The sequence below is a fragment of the Amblyomma americanum genome, chromosome 4 (genome assembly GCF_052857255.1).
Source record: "Amblyomma americanum isolate KBUSLIRL-KWMA chromosome 4, ASM5285725v1, whole genome shotgun sequence".
Taxonomy (NCBI): domain Eukaryota; kingdom Metazoa; phylum Arthropoda; class Arachnida; order Ixodida; family Ixodidae; genus Amblyomma; species Amblyomma americanum.
The window spans coordinates 26,601,041-26,624,773 of record NC_135500.1 but is presented as its reverse complement, the minus strand read 5'-3'; the positions used below and the strand labels follow the sequence as shown (position 1 = coordinate 26,624,773).

Below are 23,733 nucleotides of genomic sequence, written 5' to 3'. Positions count from 1 at the left end.
ATTCCTCCCATTAGCACACAACCAAAGAGGACAACATACCTCACCGCGTGTCCCCTAACTCGATGACGCTAGTTGGCAGACTGGGCGAGTTTGAAGGATGGCCCGTCTGCCCAATTATGTCATCACGGTAGGGGATGCGCAATGAGGTGTCTTGTCCTCTTTGGTTGTGTCCTGCTGTGAGGAGTGTTTATTTATTCCTAAACTACAGCGTTCAAGAACACCTTTCAAATTTTGCCTGAAATACCAACAAAGAGACCCTGTACACAGCTTTTGCACTACAATATGTCCATCGAAAACATTTCAGCCCTTGAATGCATGTCGAGCAAAAAAATTGCTTCAGTGGGACTTACTCATTTCAATAAGCATCACAAACATTCGGAGCCTTGTTTTAGCAGTACACTTTTTATTCACCCACTTATGCACGCGCCCACCTGCACACACACAGACACGTACACACACCAAAGGAGAAAGAGAGGCAGGTGCTTTGACGACAACAACGGCATAGGAGGGTGCACAAAGACGCTTTTCACTTGCCGGACGAGCTGTTTCGATGCCAATTTCGACTCAGGAAGGATACTGCACAGTGCCTGTGTGACCAACTCGCCGATGAACTGGGAGGTGCGCGGGCGAGTGCGCTGTCAGTGCAGCCAAAGGTGTTGTGCACGCTGCGCTTCTTCGGTGCCGGCAGCTTGTAGGCACACACAGGAAACAAACAAAAAAAGTAGGCACTTTTCGGGCTGCGGCTAAGGGCACAGCCACAATGCAGAGTTGCTCACACACAAGTGTACACTGTACACTGACACGAGGGGATGACGCTGCCAACAGTAACCGTGGCTGCTGTGTTGCACAAATGAACACCTCGGCCAGCTACCCTGCGAGATGGTGTCAATGGGCTCAGTGCTGGCGACGCTGGAGTTGCCGCCGCAACTGACGACGCACCGTGCGCAGGCATGTCAGCCTCTGGAGACGGGTTCTCCGAAAAAGCTCAACAAAACCGTTGCGCACGGCTCTCCACCGCAGGTAGGTAAGACGGCCTGCAGCGCCTTGCGTGTAGACTGCAACCGGAGGTGGCTCGTTGTCGTCCGGGTCAGTGGCATCCACGTCTTCTTCTTCTGTCAAGGGTTCATCCAAACAGAGGTTCTGCAGCGCAGAACATGCTCCAATTATGAAGGCCGCTCGCTCCGGCTCGTATTGGAGCCTCCGGTACGTTTGCAGGGACCGGAAGCGGCTCTTCAACACGCCGATGGCGCGCTCCATGACGGATTGCGTGGAGCTGTGTGCTGCGTTGTTAAACCCCTCTGGAGACGCCAGACTGGGATGCCCTGACACAGGTGTTAGAAGCCAGGGCTCCAAAGGGTAGCCACTGTCCCCTGCATAACCAGAAATGATGCGCAGTTAGGCGTGGCCTTTGTCGTCCTCAATCTCAACACTCTTGATACAATGGCAGCACATTAATTGCAATGTAAAATAAAATGCGCGAGGACGACGGGTAAACAAGAGGCACAAAGACGCACACGCAAAGAGCAGAGCTTGGAACTCTGGAACTGACTATTTTGTGAAAACAGGGGCACTTATAAAGGAGGAGGAAACAAGGTACGCACGCAAACACATCATGTGCAGTGCGAATACATTATCGACAGGGCCATGTGTGATTAGTACTAAAAGAAAGCACTAGTATACCCTTGTTTGAAGTTTGAAGTTTGAGGTTTATTTTCACTTGAAAAAGAAATGAGGGACCCGAGACAAAAAGTGAAGGTTAATTCATTTGACAGCGCTCGGGCCCTATTACATGGCAAAACAGCAAGGTGTCGTTGTAACAATTGGTGCACTTCCAATTTAGGCAGTAAATCCCAGTACATTTACAGACATTATAGCTCTTACTACGCATAGTTTAGTCTTTTGTTGTTAAAGGTAAAGGCACAATATGAATGACAAACGTTATTAGCGAATAAGAGCAATTTTACATAGCCACAAACCCGCAAAAAATCAAAAAGACATGAGAGAAACACCTCACGAAAAGCAGAAAAATTACATCTGCCAGAGAAAGAATGAATGTATTCTTTTCTTATTTACATTTTCAATATCAACTTTATTTTCGCGAAAATAGATTAACAGAGTGGGCAGGGTATGTGCAAGCATTTTCTGGCCAAACGTCGTTCTTACGAAAGGTACCATCCAGTTATGAGCAGAACGCGAAGGATATGTTCGTGTAAGTGTTATTAGATTGGCGATCGAAAGCATTGTACTCTCAGTGGTAGTTATGTGCTGTTTGTAGCGAGCTGCTAAGTTATACGAGCAGAGATAATGTACTGACATTGCTTTGAAATTCTGAAAAAGCGGCGCAGTATTTGTGTAGTAGTCTTTTCCAGCTTTATGGCGAATAGCTTGTTTTTGTAGTGCATATATTCTATTTAAATTTCTTTTTGTAAAAGAACGTCTTCTTGGGCGAGTTGGTCACAATTCATCTTTGGTACTAGGCGCGAACACACACAGAACACAAGGAAGGGAACGGGACAAAGCGCCACTTACAACTGCTTTATTCGGAGGCACATCACACACACTTTCTTAAACGCAAGGAACACAATCAAATCAGGATCGATGAGCACGTGCACTGGTTAAAAATTTCTTTCCCGCCTTATATAAAGATACGGATGGATCACTGACGCACAGGTTTCCTTTCTCTCCGATAAACAAAGCTTCAATTAATTCCCGAGCTTTGGTATTTTTACTGGAAGTTAGAATCCTCGCCCCTGAAAAATATGCCTCAAAGGAGCATGATGGGCAGGACCTAATATGCTTGGGTATGTTTGGCCCTTCTTTATTTTGCTCTAGATTTCTCTCATGTTCCCTAATCCGGTCATTGACGCTGCGCCCGGTTTACCCTTCGTATGAGTGACCGCATGAGAGGAGAATTTCATACACCACCCCTACGGGGCACTTCAAAAACGGTCGCCCATGCTTAGTGCCGCATCCTTTTTCCTCTTCACGTACTCTTTCGATACGCGAGGACAGGTTTCTGAGCTTTTGGGGGGCTGAAAACACAAGCGACACCCCATGCCTGCTTGCGACCTTCTTTAAATTGTGGGCCATCTTATGTACATAGGGCACCACTACTCACCACCTCTTCTCGAGGGGGACCTTCACCAGCTCTAACCGCCACAGTCCTCATTTTTTGCAGTAGGCTTTCGGCGACTGCCATCACAACCGAATCAGGGAATCCGACTGAAGACAGCCTGGCCAATTGGTTCTGAAAGCTAACCTGCATCCTGTGAGGACACGATTTCCTGAGGGCGGATTTCCTGAGGGCGGAAGTGAAGCAATTCCTCTTTTTATCAACTTCGAATGGGTAGAGTCATACGGCAGGAGCCCTTTTCTTGCACGAGGAGCATATCCCCAACAAAGCTTATCCTCACAAAACTGAATATTTATATCTAGAAACTGCAGACAGTTACCATCAGGCACTTCACAAGTGAATTGCAAGCCATTTCGATGTTGCCGGAATAAGGTTAAAATATCATGCACTCTCTCTTCGAAGTTCAAACTTCCGTCCTTTGTAAAAAATATGAAAAAATCGTCCCCGTATCTGAACACTTTAAAAACATGTCAGGGCGGTAAAACCTGATGTAAAACTTGATCCATTTTGAAAGAAAAATATTACACAATACCGGTGCCACACAGGATCCTATACATATGCCCGCTTTCAGCAGAAAACACTGCTGGTGAAATGTTATGAAAGTCGATTGCAAGTAAAACTCTAAAAGGGTTAAAAAATTGGCAATAGAAACTCCCACAGTATTCTGAAAGGAAATGGGGTCGTTTTTTTTCTATACACTCTCGGACTGCAGCGAATAGGGCCTTGTGAGGAACAGAGTAAAATAAATCCGCCACATCCACGGAAAAAGCGCGCCCCACATCACATTGCGATTTCAGGAAGTCACAAACTTTGTCAGAGTTCTTTGTAAGAAATTTTTTGATATTTTTTTACCAAGGACGGAAGTTTGAACATCGAAGAGAGTGTGCATGATATTTTAACCTTATTCCGACAGCATGGAAATGGCTTGCGATTCACTTGTGAAGTGCCTGATGGTAACTGCCTGCAGTTTCTAGATATAAATATTCAGTTTTGTGAGGATCAGCTTTGTTGGGGATATGCTCCTCGTGCAAGAAAAGGGCTCCTGCCGTATGACTCTACCCATGCGAAGATGATAAAAAGAGGAATTGCTTCAGTTTGAATAAAATCCGCCCTCAGGAAATCATGTCCTCACAGGATGCAGGTTAGCTTTCAGAACCAACTGGCCAGGCTGTCTTCAGCCGGATTCCCTGATTCGGTTGTGATGGCAGTCGCCGAAAGCCTACTGCAAAAAATGAGGACTGTGGCGGTTAGACCTGGGGAAGGTCCCCCTCGAGAAGAGGTGGTGAGACCGGTAGTGGTGCCCTATGTACATAAGATGGCCCACAATTTAAAGAAGGTCGCAAGCAGGCATGGGGTGCCGCTTGTGTTTTCAGCCCCCCAAAAGCTCGGAAACCTGTGCTGGCGTATCGAAAGAGTACGTGAAGAGGAAAAAGGATGCGGCACTAAGCATGGGCTATCGTTTTTGAAGTGCGCCGTAGGGGTGGTGTATGAAATTCCCCTCTTATGCGGTCACTCATACGTAGGGCAAACCGGGCGCTGCGTCAATGACCGCATTAGGGAACATGAGAGAAGGGCCAAACATACCCAAGCATATTAGGTGCTGCCCGTCACGCTCCTGTGAGACATATTTTTCAGGGATGAGGATTCTAGCTTCCACTGAAGATACCAAAGCTCGGGAATTAATTGAAGCTTTTTTTATCGGAGAGAAATGAAACATGTGGTGTCAGTAATGCATCCGTATCTGTATATAAGGCAGAAAAGAAATTTTTAACCAGTGCACGTGCTCATCGATCCTGATTTGATTGCGTTCCTTGCGTTTAAGAGAGTGTGTGTGATGTGCTTCTGAATGAAGCAGTTGTAAGTGGCGCTTTGTCCCGTTCCCTTCCTTGTGTTCTGTGTGTGTTCGCGCCTAGTACCAAAGATGAATTGTTTTTGTAGTTGTACCCCATACAAGGAAACAGTAGTTTAGTTGAGAGAAGAATAATGAATGTACCTTAAAGGGACGCTGAAGGACTTTTAGAAAAAATTGAGTTCTCTACGTCATTTTATAATTTTAAGTCCACTGAAACAGAATATTTCCTTCATAAAGAGCGGAAATAAACGCAAAAAGTTCTTTTTTTACAAGAAAACGCGCCCCATCGCCTTAGGGCGCCGAGCGAACGCCGCTCTTGCCCGCGATTGGTCGGGACCGTCGTGACGTCATCCACGGGGATCGCCGGCCGGCACCGACGGCGTTGCTGAGTAGCGCGTTGCTTCAGCGGGCTTTTAAGGACTACGTTCTAGAAATAATGGATAATTCAAGCAGTGTTGAACAGTTTGGACTTTCACCATGCATTTTCGAGCCATCAGCAGCTTCAAAAAACGGCGGAACCAACGACGCCGCGGAGTGCGCCGGCAGCGAATGTCAAGTCGCGACATTTTCACGTGTTGAAAATCTCGACTGGATGGATGGGTGGATGACAGCTTTTATTTCCACCGGAAATGGAGACCCCTTACTGCTCACCGCCCCCGGCACGCAGGCCTGGAGGGCGGGGGCCGGAGCCTCCGGGACTAAAGGCTAACAAAGAGACTTTATCTCTTCGCGGCAGCAGCCGCCAGTCGGATTGGCTTGTTTCTGCCGAGCGGGTTCTTCGCTGCGCAGCAGGGCAACTCAGCGTTCTCTGCTATCAATATCTTCGTCGACTCCGGGGTAGTCAGCGCATTCCCGTATTCTTTGCTTCCGGGTAACCGTGGAACCGCCGGGCTGTCGGAATCTGGACGAGTGCGCGCAAACCTATTCAGAAATGGTTGAGAACTACAGACTAAACAGATAACTGGTGCCAACGCCTGATAAGAAGTTAGCAGAGAAGCGACCGCATGGCGGCGCCTGCAAGCCGGAAATTTCGTTAACCCAGTATAGGCCTTTCACGTCCTACCAGGGTAACACGAAAACCAAATCTCGACTGATACCTATGTTTTGCGTAGGCGCGTATGTTTTGTGTAGGTCCAAGTGGCAATAAAAAAAAAGTAAATGGCGCCGAAACGTTTCTGTGTACAGCTACTGCATAATAGCCTGGCCACCAACTTCTTGTAACGCCTGCAAAAGTGATCTAAATCAGATCACCGGCACGCTTACACGAGTCGTGCGAGGTAAAGCTTTTGTTTGTTCATTTATTTATAGTTACTTGCCTAATTTCCCCGAAGGCCTTTTAAAACTACAAAAGAATGCAAAACTGCATGAGTTAGAGTGGGTGCACTGCTGTACTACAGCGCGAAGAGACGAGGCGACCGGGAGGAAGCTAACGTGTGCGCTTTCCTTCTGTCGCATGTTCTGGCTACTGTTCAACCATCAAACTTTTGCACTTACCCCCGTGCGTTGTTTTTTTTTTCATGCTGAACACGCTTTTGAAAATAATTATGGCTGCGTTTCGGAGCTCGCCGTGCTGCTCATCCAAACTAGTGTGCTGCGAGATATAGTTGCTGCTTTTGCGTATCGAGATAACGAGTAGAATTACTTGTCGCAGATATATGCGTACCGCTGCTCGACCACTTTGCCGTTCTGACTCAAGGACAAATTTGTATGAATTCTAGCCCCATTGTCGATCGTCAGCCATGACCAAGCGCTCATGAATGCAAATCTTTGCTTTGCTCAAGTATATATTATAAACGGTTTTTTGTTCAGTTAGGTGCGGCTGCATGTGCTGCGCGCTGATGACAGAATAAGAGCATTGCTCGTGCTGCCACGAGGTGCAAGCAATCAGGAAAAAGCAAAAAAGGCATACAGTGCGTAACGAGCTCAAAAAAGTTCAAGACTATGTGCCTCAGTAAAGCATTGCTGGAAGTGGCTTTAGCTCAGCATGGATGTAAACCAGCTGGAAAAGGCAAAAAGTTTACAAACTGGTAAGAAAGTAATATAATGAAAAGAGAAATATTGCTGCACATATTTTGTGCAGGCATTTTCGTCATGCTGCGTATCACCAGATTGTCTGGTTAACGTGGAAGAGGCTGAGGGAGAACAACCTACGGATTCTACCAAGCTGTGGGCTGTGTGCTGTTCGAAAGAAGTACCATGCCAAAACTGGTTTATATACAGGCTTCAAGCATTATAGCGAACGCCCGAACGAGAGAAAGTAAACGGCGATGGCAGAAAATTACGTTGATCTGTGGTTCGCCAAAGCGCGGGCCGCAGTGAAGCAAGCGCAGCCGGACGGCCGGCCGACTCTCCGTGAATGGCGTCACTTCCGCCAGTTCTCCCTCTCTGCCGTGCCCCCCCCCCCCCCCCCCCCGGCACTTCCGGAAGCGACGAGGGCGTGCCGGCGGCGGGTTTTAAGAAGCAATTGCAGCTCTGTTTGCGGATAGAATCGGGAAAAATTTACACACATGATTTTCAAGGTCCTTTCTTCCCAACCAAAGCATTTCATGCGATTTGAAAACCGTTTCAGCTTCCCTTTAATTTCCGGCGGTAGGAAAAAATGGAGTTTTGCTAATATACCTACAGTTTTGGACAGGCGTGAGATTACTTCATTTATGTGCGTATCCCAGGACATATTTTTGTTGAAATAAACACCACGTGTTTTCATTTCATCAACAACTTCAATAGGAGGATGGTCAAAAATGAGATTATTATTTGAGGGCATGATAGGTATCGGAGACTGCCTTGTGGAAAAAAGCACGGCTTTAGTTTTGGTTATATTTATCTCCAGTGAATTCAGTTTGCTCCAAGCGCTTAAATTTTGCAATGATTGATTAATGTTATATACAAGCTGGCTGTGATCATTGTTTGGAAATAAAAGTGTTGTGTCATCAGCGTGTATTATATATTCTGGCCTTGTACTAATATTTACAATGTCACTGACATAAAGGTTACACAATAGGGGCCCTAGGATGCTTCCTTGAGGCACGCCTGTAGTAACACGCTTAGAAAAAGAAAGATTTTCGCATATTACAACTTTTTGTGTGCGATGCTCCAGGTACGAACGTATTAAGTTCAGGGGTATAACTCGAATTCCATATGTTTCTAACTTTTTTAGTAAAGTCTGATGATTTAAGCGGTCGAACGTTTTGGAGTAGTCAATGTATACACCAGCAACCATCTCTTTGTTTTCAAATTCTTTCAGAATAAATTCTTTCTGTGCCAGGAGGGCCAGTTCACAGGATCGGCCTCTACGAAAACCATATTGTGCAGAACTAATTAGATTACATTTTTCTGCAAATTTAATGATTCTAGATTGCATTATTTTTCTAAGGCCGTAGAAAAAATAGGTAGTATAGATATCGGACGGTAGTTCGACAAGTTGTTTTTGTCACCCCCCTTGTACAGTACGACTACTTTTGATGTCTGCATTTTTGAGGAAAGTTTCCTGTGGAAAGAGCCAAATTATATATAAATGAAAGAGGCGGTAAGATTAGATCTAAAACATGTTTCACCGGTTTGATTTGTATGTCATCGATATCACGAACCGTGCCATTGTTCAAAGAAATGAATGCTGTATGAATCTCACTCTCATCTGTGGGACTCAAGTACTAACTCTCACAGTTTTTATTGATTCCATTTATAGCCTCAGGATGATATGAACTAGAAACTAAATTAACAAAATAATTATTGAATGCCTCCGCCAACTCAATGCCAGAATCCGGGGAGTTGTTTATTGTTAATTCGCTAACGCCACGATCTGTAATAGAAAGGTTTAGGATTTTATTTATGTTTTTCCCGAGAACATCCGGTTTACAGTTGCACTCTGGCTTATCAATGTCCCGCTCACATTTCACAAGCAGCACGTTTGACTTTTCTTCCTTACGGGCAAGGATTTTGCTATCCTTATCCCAGACAAATTTCCAGTTCCTAGCCTTTCTCTTTTGAACAGTTTTACTCAATAGCACCTTTAGGGCTGGGCCGAGGTGCTCATTGATCAAAATGGGGTTACTTGAAGAGTGTCCCAGGTCAGTCATTGAAATTTTAGTTTTTTTGGCTTTCTGAAGAAGCAGGCTGTGTTGCAATTGGCTTTTCAGTTTAACAACAATGTTTGGACAGGTTGAGTCATTGCGAGCCTTTACTCTGTGGCAAACGTCAATGTCATCAGGCGTTATTGTCATGTCTAGCAATTTCGCAACCTTGCACACAGTGCCTGTCACATCCTCATTCCGCTCCCGCAAAACACCGTTCATTTCGACATTGCAGTTTCTAGAATACTGTTCTCCTGCTGTGATCCTGAGATCGTACTCCTCTAGTTGCTTTATTATGTTGTCATATTCGTTCCGCAGAGCCTCGTTTTCCTTTTTCAATGCTGCATTCTCCTCCTCTAGGGCTTCGTTTTTAGCTTTAGCGTCTTCAAAATTGTTGAAGAACTGAAGATTTTCTTTAATATTCCTCAGTTAATTTCGAAGGTCTAGTTCGACCTTGCTCTGAAATTCTCTCATTTCTTTCTTTAACTCTTCCCTGAGGTCCTCAGACAGACAAGCAAACAGGAATGACAAAAACAATACTGGCAGCAGCGAAAGCTGCAGTATGCCGCATAAAAAAACGAACCTTAAAAATCGATGTCTAACCTGAATAGGCAAGAAAAGAGTCCTTTTCTGCCTCGCTGCTGCCTAGTTGCCCTAGGCAACGATGTTCCCAGTTTTTTGTAGCCTTGAGGTGACCACGTGGCAGCTGTCATGCAGGGTCACGCCCCACTTTAGGCGATGATAGTCCGATGTTCTTGGCCTCGCTATCTGATGCAGTCAAAGTGCAGCCGTAGGAACCGGTGCAAAATCGCTCGTTGTCGGGTTGTATCTGAATAGGCAAAAAAGCGCTGTGTCCCCTCTGTGTCGTTGTTTGTGAGTGCCTGGATTTATCATCATGAACGTATACCAGCTAGCTCAGTTTTCTGCCCTAGGCAAGAAAAGAAGATTCTTGGTGAAGAAAGCGTCCTTTGCTGGCTCGCTGCTGCCGAGTAAGATTTCGATGTTCCTTTGCTAGACATAATTCAGACGAACCGACACAGTTGTCACCCCTTTTAGAGGTGATGTAAGCCTCGATAATCTTCAATAATCTTCAGGTTGGAGTCGCGCACCTGAGAGAAAGCACACCACAAGCTTAGTTGTGAAGTTCCAGCGTCAAGGCCCGAGCTTGCAGCTGAACATGCAGTCAAAAACGGAGAGTGAAGCCTGCTCACAATCGTTGTGTTGAGGGCGTAGTAGCCCTTACGACTCCAAAAGGCGGCCTTGTGTGCAGCATCACCCCGTGGCGCCTTGATAGCGATAAGTGTGCCATCCACACACCCAACGACCCCGGGATGCTGCCGTGGCGAAGGAAGCCCTCCTTCGCCGCCGCCTTCTCTTCCAGGCTCGCCGGGAACCGAATACAACCGTCCCGCAACACCACTTTGACTACTGCTGCTGACACCCGCCGCACACACTTGCTGACAGTGGGCTGGGCTATAGCGACGTTGCCCTCATTGCCCACGGCGCCTTGAAATCCGCCGGTGCCTATGAAGCGCGGCACGCACAACACCTGTCGCTGCACTGACAGCGCACCTCCAAGTTCATCAGCGAGTTGGTCGCACAGCCACAGTGGAGTCTCTTCCTGAGTGGAAATTCGCGTCGAAACAGCTCGTCTGGCAAGTCAAAACCGTCCTCGTGCACCCTCCTACGCTGTTGCTCGCGCTGCCAGCCGTGTATGGCGAAGTAAACAGCCGCCATTTTGTGTCTCAAACGTTTTCAGACTACATTTCCCATTGTGAAAAAATCGTATCAATCTTCCCGCATAGTTAGGTGACCAACGACAACACTTTTGGGCCGTTAAAGATGTCAGTCAGTGAAGCAAAAAATCAAAATGGCCACCGCCCGCGGCCGACCAATAGAAGAGGGGCAAATGACACTTTTTGAGACAGTTTCGATTGAAAGAGATCCTTAATACCACGCCTGGCGTTTGTGGCATCGGGTTTGTCAAGAACAATGTGCCGACAAACTAAGACTGCAACTTGAGTCCCTCACATTCCGGCAAGGCGCCTGGCAGCACTTCTACGTGGTTTGCTGCTCCGCGCGTCCGTTTCACCGTACGCAACAGAGCGATTTGTCTAACAGGCAAGGCGTCGCGCCGAACGGCCGATGGCGTTCGGTGGACACCCTGGCAGTGCTGCAACAAGCTGTCGCGTTCCACTCTAAAAGGCGAAGCTTAAGCGTCCTCCAATTTTCTTTCGAATAATGAAGAACGGATGCTGCCTGCTAAGGAATTCCAAACTTCAGTGATATTAGGGTAAAAGCTTTAAAGAATTTAGTGCCGGAATAAAAGGGCGAAATGTTTGGGAGGTTGTGGAGTTCGCTGACCTTTCCGCAAAATCGTTGGTCTTGTGTTTGCAAGCAAGGCCGCTCGGAAGTCGCCAACAAAGGGACCCGTCCCGTCCCAGCCTCCCCTGCTTGCGGCGAATGTCCTTATCTACTCCGCGCCGTCACAGGCATAACCAGCCGGGAAGAACCCTAACCAGATACAGATTTTGGCATGTGTGCGTTGCCAAGGGGTTGCCGAGGCTTCGGGAATGAAGGAGATACGGCTGGGTAGGAGCCGAGTCACCATGAAACTCATTATTCCCGTAACGAATGTCTTCTTCTCTTTCGATGTCTGTAAACAACTTCAGTGATCGCCTCGTCGGCATCTTTGTCGCGTGTGCGAAAGAGAAAACAAATGGCAATGCTAGGAAAGTAGTAACGGCTGTGCCGTGGGTACCGTAGGAAAGAGTGGTCGCGTTTGTGCTGTTTGAGTATTTAATTGTAACCTCTCCTTTCCCAAATGTTTAATCAGTGCTCTTTCACCAATCTGTGATTAGTTGGCGGAAACCTTATTTTCCTTTCCCTAACCACTGATTGTTGAGGTGTGTCGCTTGTAATTTTATTGGATGCTGTTGCCACCAAGGACGGAGACGGAGGGTTTAAAACAAGCGCTCCGAGTTGAACTGGGGCTGAATTCGTCTGATCAACGGTTTAGTCATGAAAATAGTTTTATCCTTTATTTGTTTCTTCTTGTTTTATTTATGTTGTAAGTAAATAGTTAACCTTCTCTTTTCTTCGAGTAACGTAAATGTTTTCGAGTTAGAACCACCGGGTGATCAAGAAACCCTGATTTCATCAACAATGTGTTTCCTCTGATCGCCACCTGAAGCGGGTAACGCACCTGGCGCAGCCGACTAGATCGCAACTTCTTTCTACTCGTGGCATTGGGCGGAAGGTAAGAAGAACAAGCCGGTGGACAAGCTGTTTGTCCTAAAGGAACAAACGTGAAGCTGCGTCGAAAGACTGACGTCGAGAGCTTCAGGATCACGGGTCGAGTTCGAGAGGACGTCGGAGGCTCAAGTCAGCGAGGAGCTGAAGGATCCTAGCAAGGACAAGCCATCATGGGTTCGAGTCAGCTCAAAAGGAACAGACGTCCACATCGAAAAGGTTCAGAAAAGAACCAGGCGACCAAGTCAAGCCAGTCAAACGAGGCAGAATTCAACGAGCTGCTGATAGATCCAGGGCTCAAGTCGCCCGAGGAGCCTGTCGTCATCACTGAGGACGACGAGATCACCGGGGCAGTGAGCAACCAGTAAGGTAGGTGAAGGGTTCGGCGCGCTGTCGCATCTTTTTGTACATGTGTTGCGAATATTCCGCGAGAGCGCAGTGACATAGGCTGCGCGTCCGGTTTTGTTTTATTTTGTTTTGCTTTGCTGCACGCCGTTAGAAGGGGACTCATGCCTTTTTGGCTAGTCTCCCCATTCGTCCTTGCGGTTTCCTTCGCCGCTCCGGACGGCGGGGCTATCTGCCGGCCTCGACCTTGGACCCCTGTCCCCTTGGCGAAGGATTGCGAGACCACCTAGGGACGAACTCGGGGGTAAGGGAAAACGCTGACACCAGTTCTGAGCTTTCCTGTACGTCAAAACAGATGAGCCGCAGTTAGCAGTTTATTTTTACGTGTGGAAAGGGGCGCGGGCATTCTTCGGGGTGTACCCGCGAAGGGAGCCGCGCCCGTGGGCTTTCGTCTCTAGCTACTCCTAGCTGGCAGGCGCTCGGTCTGGCCGAGTGCAGAGCGAGTGACCGTTGAGAGCTGGTGCAAGGCCCGCCAGTTTTACTGTTGGGACGCGGTGTCCCTCGACTCTGTGCAGGCGGTCGGCTAGGCCGGCCGCGTATAGTTGTGGCCGTATACTGACTTTTGTTTGTACCCATCTGTAAATAGCCTGTATAAAAGTTCGTTCTCACTAAATCGCTTCGTCTGCAAGTCATATCATCGAAAAGCCTCCAAGGGGTGCATCCTGTTTCTGGAAATCACCGGACCAACACCACCGGCAAACCTTTTACTGGCGCAGTCGACAGGATTGGTGCTCTGCAGCAGCCCCGAGGAACGGACGAAGACATCCACGGATAGAGCGACGAAGTTCGGCATCCAAGGCGAGATACCGAAAGGACGACAGGCTACGGGGGTACGAAGGTGCGAACCGCATCGGGCGTGAAACGCCGAAGACAAGGCCTTCAACAGACAGAGAGTGGTATCCCTGAGCAACGGCGGCAGTTGGAAGATTCAAGCGGATACGGCTTTCTGCGGAGCGGACACGGGCGCTATGGGACACCAGCAGAGGACGGCACCTTGGTGAGAGGCCCTGCCGCTGCGGCTGATCATCGCGACAAGTGAGCGCCGTTGCGGAGGAAGTAAGCGAGCTCCTGTTGACGGGCTTCGGAGGCTGTTGGGAGCGAAGAGAGGCGTCATCCTGGTGCGAAGCCTCTGGAGCTGTTGGAGTCGAAGAGGGGACGCCAGCTGAGGAGTGTCTTGGACGAAGACTGGTGCAAATCTGCGGAGCAACGAGGAGGCAACAAGAGGCCTCCGAGGAAGAGAGTGCTGCAGCCGTGGGAAAGGACGAGGCGGCATCTGACTGAGAGGTTCGGAGAGGTCGCAGGAGCCATGGGCAGCGACGCGACGGCAGAGCGAGTCCCCCTTCCCATTTGCTTGCCTCCGTAGCGCTCGAGCCGCAGGGTTAGGGAGCAACGGGTGTGATGGCCGCATTCAGGTGTTCGAGTGGGCAATACGCCAGGCGCGCCTTATGGTCCAGGCTGGACGATGTCAGCCTGGAATCTCTCGAGCGCAAACTAGCGATAGCCAAACAAGAGTACAAGGAGATGAAAGAATCTCTCCAGAAAGAGCGAAGTGCGCAGCAGGAGGTGGTACGGCTAGAGCGAGCTCAGAGCCGATCCCCCCTCCGGGTAGAGGAGATGGCAACGAATCGCTGAGCAATGTAACAGAAGAGGTGGTTAGTTGCTGCAGCTTGAAGCCGGTAGGGATCGAAAGCGCTTCGAGCGAAGCGAAAGTCCCGGCAAACAATGTAGAGATTGCTGGCGCTGAGTTGCCGGATGCTGCTCAGTCACCAATCCAGGTTGAAAGAGAACAGCGGTCCCTACCTGCTGGCTTGGAGATGAGCCCCGTGGAGGGGAAGGCCGATAAAACCCATCCGGTGGGCGACGCACGGGAGGGCATGACAAACTTTTGCGCTGAACCTCATGAGCATGAGGAAAAGGGTGGCTCACCAGGCGCAGGCGTCCAGTGTGAACTTTCTTTGCGCATCGACATGGAAGCGGTGCGTCGGGGGTGTTTCACCAATGACACGGATGAAACATTAAGCTCAGCGGTAGCGGCGTCGCTCGAGGCGCAGGTGTCGCAGCTGACTAGAGCTGATTCTGAGACAGCGGACACGGGTACAAGCAATGCTACAGTGTAGAGATTGCCATACGGCAGATCAGCTGGTGTGGACAGAGTCTGCGTCCTTTACCGTGAACAGAGCACGGAAACACGTCAAAAGTTTGCGACGCACGCCAAATCACGGCACGATCTTGGCGTGCCTTTGCCTATGCAGCCCGAGGGACTGGCGTCCAGCGTAAAGACGCTACAGCAGTTGAGCATGCAAAGCATGAAGGCCTCAGAAAACATGGCTCTGTCCATAGTGAAGGCTCGTGGCCTAAGTGCGCTCACCGCCAACGAGGGTCGTAAGTTGGATAGACAGCAGCGCAAACGGAATGTCACTGCGCTGACCGCCTGTGCCGCACCGATATTCGGTCGTAGACGGCGGGTGCGAGTGTTCGACCCGGGAGGACGCCGCTGAATCGTAGGCTGCGTTGGCCATGCCCCCTCCACCTTTAACAGGACTCGCCATGTCCCAACAAGGACCCGTGCGCAGGTATGCAACACGGCTAGCCTTGGTAGCACGTCTCGAGATGAAACAGAAGGCTCGAGTAAGCGCGGATGCAGTAGGTGGGTGTGGGGGATCCAGAGTTGGCAAGACTCAGTGTTCAGGGACTACAGACATGGACATGACCGAATGTTCTTGTGCGGCAGTTATGCTGATTTTACCTTGTGTGCTTCAGTGATTACGGAGAGTGTTATATATACTGCTCGGAACTATCTTTGTTTGCATATTACAGATGTTTGAGTGCCCCGAGAATGATGTGTTGTCTTAGTTACAAGATTGAAAGTATTTGTCATTGGCACTGTCATTAGCATTGTCATTAGCATTTTCATTAGCATTGTCCTCGGGATGGGTGTGAGTGTGTGACGAAGGGTCGCAGCATGTGGGCTCGCAGGCTCCGGTTGCTTGCTCGTGCAGAGGTACTCAACCGCCACTGGCCGAACTCTTTTTGTTGTTTGTTGCCTCGGCTTATCTGTGAATAGATTAGCCGAGCCTTGGGGGGAAGGTGTAGGGTTCGGCGCGCTGTCGCATCTTTTGCGAAAACTGAATGGATGTAGTGAGAAAAGCACAGGAAAGTATCAGTGGTTCAGAAACTTTGACATCTTTTGTTATTGATGTATTCTAAGTGAACCCAGGGGGTAGTAGAGTGTGTTTGCGCTTGTCGGTCTTGTTGCATGGCTTAACGCGAAAAGACGAGAACAAACAGAGAAGCTAACAGGAAAGGCGCTGAACTACCAACAATTTATTGAGAGCGATGAGCAGGTTTTAAAGGCATGCCAGAGCACACGTGACACTAGAAAACAGCTACCAGCACTCAAGGAAAAGAAATATTTATATCAAGACATCATTTATCAATAGCATACCAAACGTTTGGCATGTTTACAGGAAAAATTCGACACTCAGGAAACCTGGAAAGCCGAAACCAAAACCAGTAGAAAAAAAGAAAATAGTGAAAAGTGGCAAAATAAAAAGCGCGATCCAGAATACCATCAAAAACGAAATCTAAAGTCGAAATTACAATATAACAGGAACAAAAACCTGTTATAAAGTCAAGAGTAAAAATAACAAGAAACAAAACATTTCTAACAAGGATAATAGAACACAGCGTAAGCTCCGCAACTCCTGTAAGAACTACGCAATGATAACTACTAACACGAGGCAATTTAACTAAAATGAGCAAAAAAGGGATAACGGAAAGGCAGTCAATACATGAACGTGAAAGCTGTGTCAAATTTAACAACGTTCCAAGAAACCATATCCTTTGTGAGTGAGTAAAATAGACGGGATGCTACAACACTCCTCCCCGGCTTTGGAAATCAGCAGAGCCTCTAAGATAACCCTTTCGATTTCAGTCCGAGAGCACGTACTTTGATTTGCGTACGTGTGTACAGTGGCTCACATTTTTGGCGTGTCTTGAAGTGGTCATCCAAATGGCCGCCGGCCTTGTTTCTTACAGAGCGGCGGTGTGCTAGTTAACTGTCATTTAGCCACCTGCCGGTTTGGCCTATGTACACACGCGCGCTCTTCAAAGGGACCTCATATATAATACACGTGGTCCTTTCCGTGAAAGGATCAACGTCTGCCTTTGCGCATGGCTTATTATTTGGCTTGGTCAGCGAGGTACAGACCTTCGCAAGAGTGCAAGGGTCGAAAAGGGTACATTAACTCCGCATCGCTTCCATACCCTCTTTAAGATGTGCGAGATCTTATGAAGGTACGGAATAACAGCTAGCGGTGGCTTCCTCCCTGCACCCTCTTGCTTGCTACCCTTCTTGCCTTTGGCCTTGAGCTTCTGAAGCAGGGTTTCCGAGATGCTACGCACCAGGTGTGGAGTCTAGCCTGCGCTGTGCAGATTTTCGATCTGTGCTGCGACGCTGTTCTGCATACTATGCGGGTGTGAGGTGCACAAAAGATCCTCGGGGGATTTGTGAACGCGGCGCGTCGACAGTGGTGCGTCGGAGAGCGGAGCGCTGCGAGTGCAGCCCAGCGTTGCGCGTGTGCGCGTGCGAAGGCTGTGTGCGAGGCGACGGCAACGAAGAGCGTGACGAGCACGAGGAGCGGAGAGCTGACGTGTCAGAAAACCGAGGTGTTAAGGAAGACAGCGCAGCGGAGATCGGGGTCATTAAAGTGTGGAGGTGGCAGCCGTCGGACGTTGGGTCCGTGCTGCCTGGACCTCCCTTGGATCACCGATGCAAACCTACTGCGTTCCATGGAAGCGTAGAGGTGGCAGCCAACGGACTCAGGGTCCGTGCTGCCTAAAGGCACCCCTGGATAGCCTGCTTTAAGCCTCCGGCGTTTCGGGCTGCCGTCGACGGGATCTGGCTACGGTTTTCCTGCCGCTGCCAAGTTCTTCGTGTTGTTAACTGAAGACTACCGGCGTCTTCCTGCAGTTTTCTCGGCTCATAATACCACCTAGCTACCTTCCGCCACTTCTGTGGAACCAACGCCTGCGGCACGACGCAGTTCATCAACCAGCCAGAGTTCCGTCCTGTCTACAAGGTATCCCCATTTCACCTGGAACGCTCAGCACAGGGTGAACACTTTCTTTTATTCTGTAGTGTTGTACGCGTGTTGAGTGTGTGTTTTTCTTGTTTTCGTGTGCGTTTCTTATTGGCCCCTTTTCCTTTAAATTATAAATACCGCTTCGTTTTGTTTCGTTTGGTCTCTTTGTTCTTTTGTTCGAACCTACACGCGATAGCGTTCCCCTTCGGAGAGTCGGGGACACGCTACCAATTCGCGAGAGTGAGAAACTAACGCCTGGTCAGCGCTGCTTGGGGAGCAGAACACACATTACCATAATTAATAAATTTTTAGTGCGCGCTATCAAAGGGCAGCAGTCCTTTCTTTGAACGAGAGTGGTATGTCCAACCCTATATACGCAATTCCTTATGACCTCATCCGCACCAGAAGCTTCGAAAAACACAAATATTATCTAAATTCACAAGAAAAGAGACGCCAAGGTCTTGAAACCTTACAGACCGATCAGCTTACTGTGCATTGCCTCCACCGTATTTACTAAGGTAATCACTAAAAGAGTCAGGGCAACCATAGACTTTAATCAACCAAATCGTCAGGCAGGCATTCGTAAAGGATGTTCCACAATAGATCATATTTACATTATCAATGAAGTGATACAGGAATGCGCAGCATATAACCAACCCCGCATATAACCCCCCCCCGCACCATTTCCCGGGAGCGGTCATCTCCGTGGGAAGTAGGAGTTTACTGAGAGGTGCGACGCCCGCTCGTAGGGTGCCTCGATGTCGGCTAGCCGGCTTTTCGGCTCTGGCGCCGACTCATCCCCTGCTGACTGGCGGTGCACGAGGGGTAGAACGGTGACAGTGCATCGCGCGTTCCGGACGCTGTCCAAAGCCCTGGGAAAGCGGGAGAAGGACCCTGAACTGTTTTGTCAGAGTTGCAGGGGGCCGACGACATTGTACCGCTGAAGAAGTTCCTTTGCTCTCAGTGGAGACGGCAAAGCCGATGCGTGGTGGCGCCTCGATGGAATGAACATGCAGCGAGCCGCGTACGCGAAATCGCGCGTCCTGCACATTGCAAGAGGTGCGGGGTCGACTGGGTCGGACTCTGGTGAGCCCTGGGCTCGGCCCACTTACCTGCACGGTGGCATTGCACTGCTATTGGTTCCAATTGGGCGAGAGCTGGTTTAGTAAAGCTCCGCCCAATTATCGAAGGGGTTAAAACCCACTGAAAACAAAGACTTTGGAAGAGCGCACCGAGTCTCAGTCTTGGTCGCTTTTAAACAGCCCTTTTTTTCACTGCTTTATTCTCACTGCATTGTATTTCATCCCTTCTTTAAAAATAAGTTTTGTCTTAAGAAGTTGGAATTGCTGCCCCAAACGGCAACGTGTCGCCAGACGAGCGGACGAAGACCTGGAAGCTCTTAGTACTGCTAACCGCCGTATATTCTATCACCGGCCAGCGTGCCATCATCACTCACCGCTGGCGACGAGCAACTGACCAGCCCAATCCGTCCATCCCATCAGAGAAGGATTGACTGGAACATCTTAACTGCAGTGTTCCACTGTCCCTCAAGAGAAAATTGTACAACAGCTGTATCTTACCGGTACTCTCCTACGGGGCAGAAACGTGGAGGCTAATGAAAAGGGTTCAGCTTAAGTTAAGGACAACGTAGCGAGCCATGGAAAGAGAAATGATAGGTGTAACGTTAAGATACCGGAAGCGGCCGGAATGGGTGAGGAAACAAACGTGTGTTAATGAAATTCTAGTGGAAACAATAGGAAGAAATGGGCTTAGGCAGGGCATGTAAATCGAAGGCAAGACAACCGCTGGCTTTTAGGGGTAATGGAGTGGATTCCAAGAGCAGGCAAGCGTGCAGAGGGCGGTAGAAGGTTAGGTGGACGGATAAGATTAATAATTTTGTAGGCATACGGTGGGTGCAGATGGCAAAGTACAAGGTTAATTAGAGGGACATGAGAGAGGCCTTTGCCCTGCAGTAGGTATAGTCAGGCTATGGTGATGTCTAATAGGGGTCATCAGGCTCAAAAGTGATGAGCAAATCAAGAAACTGAACAGAAATGCCTTTCGGAGGCTCCCAAGTGAAGTTCAGACCTCCGGAATGCTTTGTGAAAAGAGTGCCAACATCAGCTATGATTAGGTCTAGGGAGTCAGTACAGCTGCTTTTCATTAATTAAGAAAACAAACAAGTCAAAAAGACACGCAGAGGAAAACTGAGAAAAAGATAGGAATGAGGCTGGACTACCAAATATTTATTCGAAAGTTCGAGGCTAAAATATATACAGGGCACTCAGTCATGACCCTGTCACAATCGCTATTACGTCAAGCTTCCGTCGTGTAAACCAAATTTACTATGACCACAACACCTTCAGTTGAGTTGAGTTTAGGTGTTGAATGCTACAGGTGGGGTTAGCCTTGCTTTATCTGTCGGCAATCGCTCCACCGCAGCGTCCCTTCTATATTAACAATGTCGCATCTACCCCGATATGCGCACAGTCTCTTATAAGAGCACACATTCTCTCCCGCAGTCACCATCTATGCACACAATCAATACACACAGTCCACATCACAGTCCACTCCAGAAGTCACCATCTATGCACATATTCAGTCACAGTAGAACATAGGGCATTGTAGTGCCACAATCCATACACACATTCACTCACAGTATAATGTAGTCCAGTCCGGAAGACACCATCTACGCACACATTCAATCACAGTAGGCCATAGTCCGTTCCAGCTGTAACCATTTAGAAACAAGATCCGTGTCCTGCAGAAATGTTAAAAGAAGGCGTGAAGCCTCCCTTCTGCATGTCTGGTTTCCACTCGGGTAGACAATGTCCTCAACTGTGCTGTGACGGGTTCCTGTCTTCTTGAAGGAAGTGAACATCACATGCCTTTCCGCGTTGTACTCTGGGCAGTACATAATAAATATGTTCGATATCCCCGAACACACCACATAAAGAGCAGAGCGGAGACGATGCTATGCCGGTCTTATGCATCCATGCAGGAGTGCGAGCAGAGGCCGTGCGAATTCGATGTAGAAGGGTCGCCTGAGATCTTCTCAGTCTTTGGTCACACATGGCTTGTGGGACGCACTCCACAGGGTACTGAAGTGATCGAGCACCGTTTTCCTGCAGAGACTTTTTCCATCCTGAGGTACATTTTTTGCTGGAATCCTTGAGAGAGCTTTATGGGCGAGACTGTCTGCCACCTCATTACCGTTGGCTGCTATGTGAGAGGGCACCCATTAGAAATGTAGAGTAAAGCCTCTGCTGTGCAAATTCTGCACCAAGCTCAGAGAGCATATAGACAAGGCGTCATTAGGGAATCCGCGCTCTAACCTCTGAAGGGCAGATTTTGAATCAGTTAGGATGACAACAGGTTGAGCCGGACAAGACCCTAACTTGCGTAAAGCCGCCTCAATAGCGACACTTTCAGCCTTTGTGGAGGACACGACAGAAGTACAGCGTACGGACCACTTACAGTCCAAAGAAGGAATGTAAAAAGCCACTGCGCTAGCTTGTTTGACCTTGTCCACAGAACCGTCCGTGAAAATTTTTGAAGATGGCAGGCATTCTCTGTTTTCAAGTGTTCCAGTACAAGCGAACGCGTTGCTGCCAAAGGAGAGCTGCACTTTGCACTCACATGGGGAATTGTGACCTTACAGTCGAGGGTCGCAAAAGACCAGGGGGGTTTCAACCGTTTCCTTTGCCTTCGGACATTAATGCCTAAAGAACTAAGAGTATTGAGTGCCAAGTAAGCCTTCGACTCATATCTCTTACAGAGCCGCTGGAGAAGGGATCGCCCAGCTTTCGTCTCTTCTAGGCGGTCAAGATGCATTAGTAGTCTCTGAGAAGCGATAAGGCTAAGAGGTTTCGATAGGGACTCATGAAGTACTGGCTTATTCGTAGCCGCCTGGGGAACTCCAATGGCTCTTCTTAGGCCCTTTCTGTGGACAACTTCGAGACGTTCAAGTTGTGATGCCGAGGGGGAAATTAAAGGCAATTGATACATTATGCGACTGACCACCAGCCCTTCATGAAATTTGACCTTTGAAGAAGGATGGTTTCTCCATTGCTCACGTGCAATTCTACGGATCACTTCGAGACGAGAAGATATAGATGAAACAATCGCGTCTACAGCTTTTCGCCAGTGTAGACGGGAGTCAATAATGACGCCCAGGAAACGCGTGTGGTTGAATTGACGGATGCAAGAGTGACCGAGGTCTATCTTCAACCGCGCTTGACGTCTTCCTACACCTGGAAACAGAACAAAGCCGGATTTTTCCACTGACAGAGACAACCCCACACCTTGAAGGTAAGCTTGTGCGGAAAGTAGAACCTGTCGAGCTATCAGGGCTAATCGCTTGTGTTGGTAGCCAGTAATCGAAATAGAGATGTCGTCAGCATAAAATCACATACGCACTTGCCTGAAACTTTTTTTCAACGCATCAGAAATGCCAGCCATTACGGCGTTAAAGAGCAAGGGGGAATGAATGAATGAATGAATGAAAAACTTTATTGTATAAGGGTTATTTCTCGCAGCGTAGGTGGAGCCCTCAGTCCAGGGCCCCAGCGGCCTTTGCAGTCTTGCGAGCCCTGTCGATCAGCTTGAGCTGCTCTTCAGGCTTCGAGCTGGACAGCGCAGCCTCCCACTGCTCCGGTGTAGGTGTGTTGTTTATCGGCGCTGCCTGCATTTTCTGACAGGCCCATGTAACGTGGTAAAGCGTTGCGTGTTCACCGCATAGCGGGCATTTGTTTTCATAAGTGGATGGATAGATTTTGCTGAGTAAACTCAAATTGGGGTATGTATTAGTCTGTAGTTGTCTCCAGGCAACCGACTGCTGTTTACTAAGGTCTTTGTGGGGAGGCGGGTAGGTCGTCCGGAGGGCTCGTTGGTGTTCTAAGATGGCTCCATACCGTCTAGTGACTGCGTCCAGTTCCCCTTCGGTGCGCGCCTCCCGGTTGGCGTATGCTCGGGCATTGGCGTCCGCACATTGGTTCCCTTTGACAGCCTCATGGCCTGGTGTCCACGTGATGAAGCATCTCGTAAAAGTGATTGTCCTCGCCTTGAGTATGTGAATGGCTGCAGTGGATATGCGTCCACTGCTGTATCTTCTGCCCGCCTCTTGCGAGTCTGTAATGATGTGTGCATGGGGCTCGTCACTCTGCTGGGTGATGGCGAGTGCAATTGCTGCTTCCTCAGCCTCGAGTATGTTGTTGGTTTTTATCGAAGCGCAGTTGATTTCCCTGAGCTGGTGATCCACCACGCTGGCTACCGAGCCATATCGGTGTCTGTATGTTGTTGCGTCAACATATAATACGTCTTTTGCCCCGGCGAAGCTTCTTTCATGGAATTCAGATCTTGCCTTTCTTCTCGCCTTATGTATATCTGGATGCATGTTTTTTGGAATCGGACTGACCTCAATGATCCTCCTGATTTCATTTGGAACGCTCGCTGTGCTATTGATTTCTTTCAAAGCGTCCCTCATGCCCAGCAACCGCAGAGTGTTTCTGCCTGTTGCGAACAGCATCAGTCTTGTTTTCTGCGCGATAAGGTGGGCCTCGATATGTTCTTGTACTGTGTTGTTTATGCCCAGTTTAAGGAATTTCTCCGTCGAAGTGCTGACCGGCAGTCCGAGAGCGCATTTGTAGGCTTTTCTAAGAATTGCCTCCAACTGCTCCTTTTCTTGCTCGAGCGGTGTTTGGTAGGGGACGCCGTATAAGATCCTACTGACCACGAGGGCCTGTACTAGCCTACATGTGTCTTCCTCCTTCATACCGCTTCTTCTGTTGGAAATTCTTGCAATCATCCTGGTGATCTGTGCTGTGGTATTTGCTAGCTGTCTAATCGTGTGATCAATACGATGGTTGCTTTGGACCCACATGCCGAGGATCCTAACTTTCGATACTTCTGGAACCTTCGTTTCCCCTATGTAGATAT

General features: G+C 48.7%; 1 protein-coding gene and 1 pseudogene across 1 annotated transcript in view; both read right to left on the bottom strand.

The window, feature by feature from the left end:
- Positions 1-525: 525 nt before the first annotated feature.
- LOC144130053 (uncharacterized) overlaps positions 526-23,733 on the bottom strand; it is a 66,656-nt gene continuing 43,448 nt past the window's right edge. The window contains exon 2 of the mRNA XM_077664082.1: positions 526-1,370. Coding sequence (XP_077520208.1) covers positions 895-1,257 — 363 coding nt within the window. The 5' untranslated portion in view covers positions 1,258-1,370 and the 3' untranslated portion in view covers positions 526-894. The remainder of the gene's footprint in view (positions 1,371-23,733) is intronic.
- LOC144127761 (uncharacterized) overlaps positions 18,494-23,733 on the bottom strand; it is a 48,816-nt pseudogene continuing 43,576 nt past the window's right edge.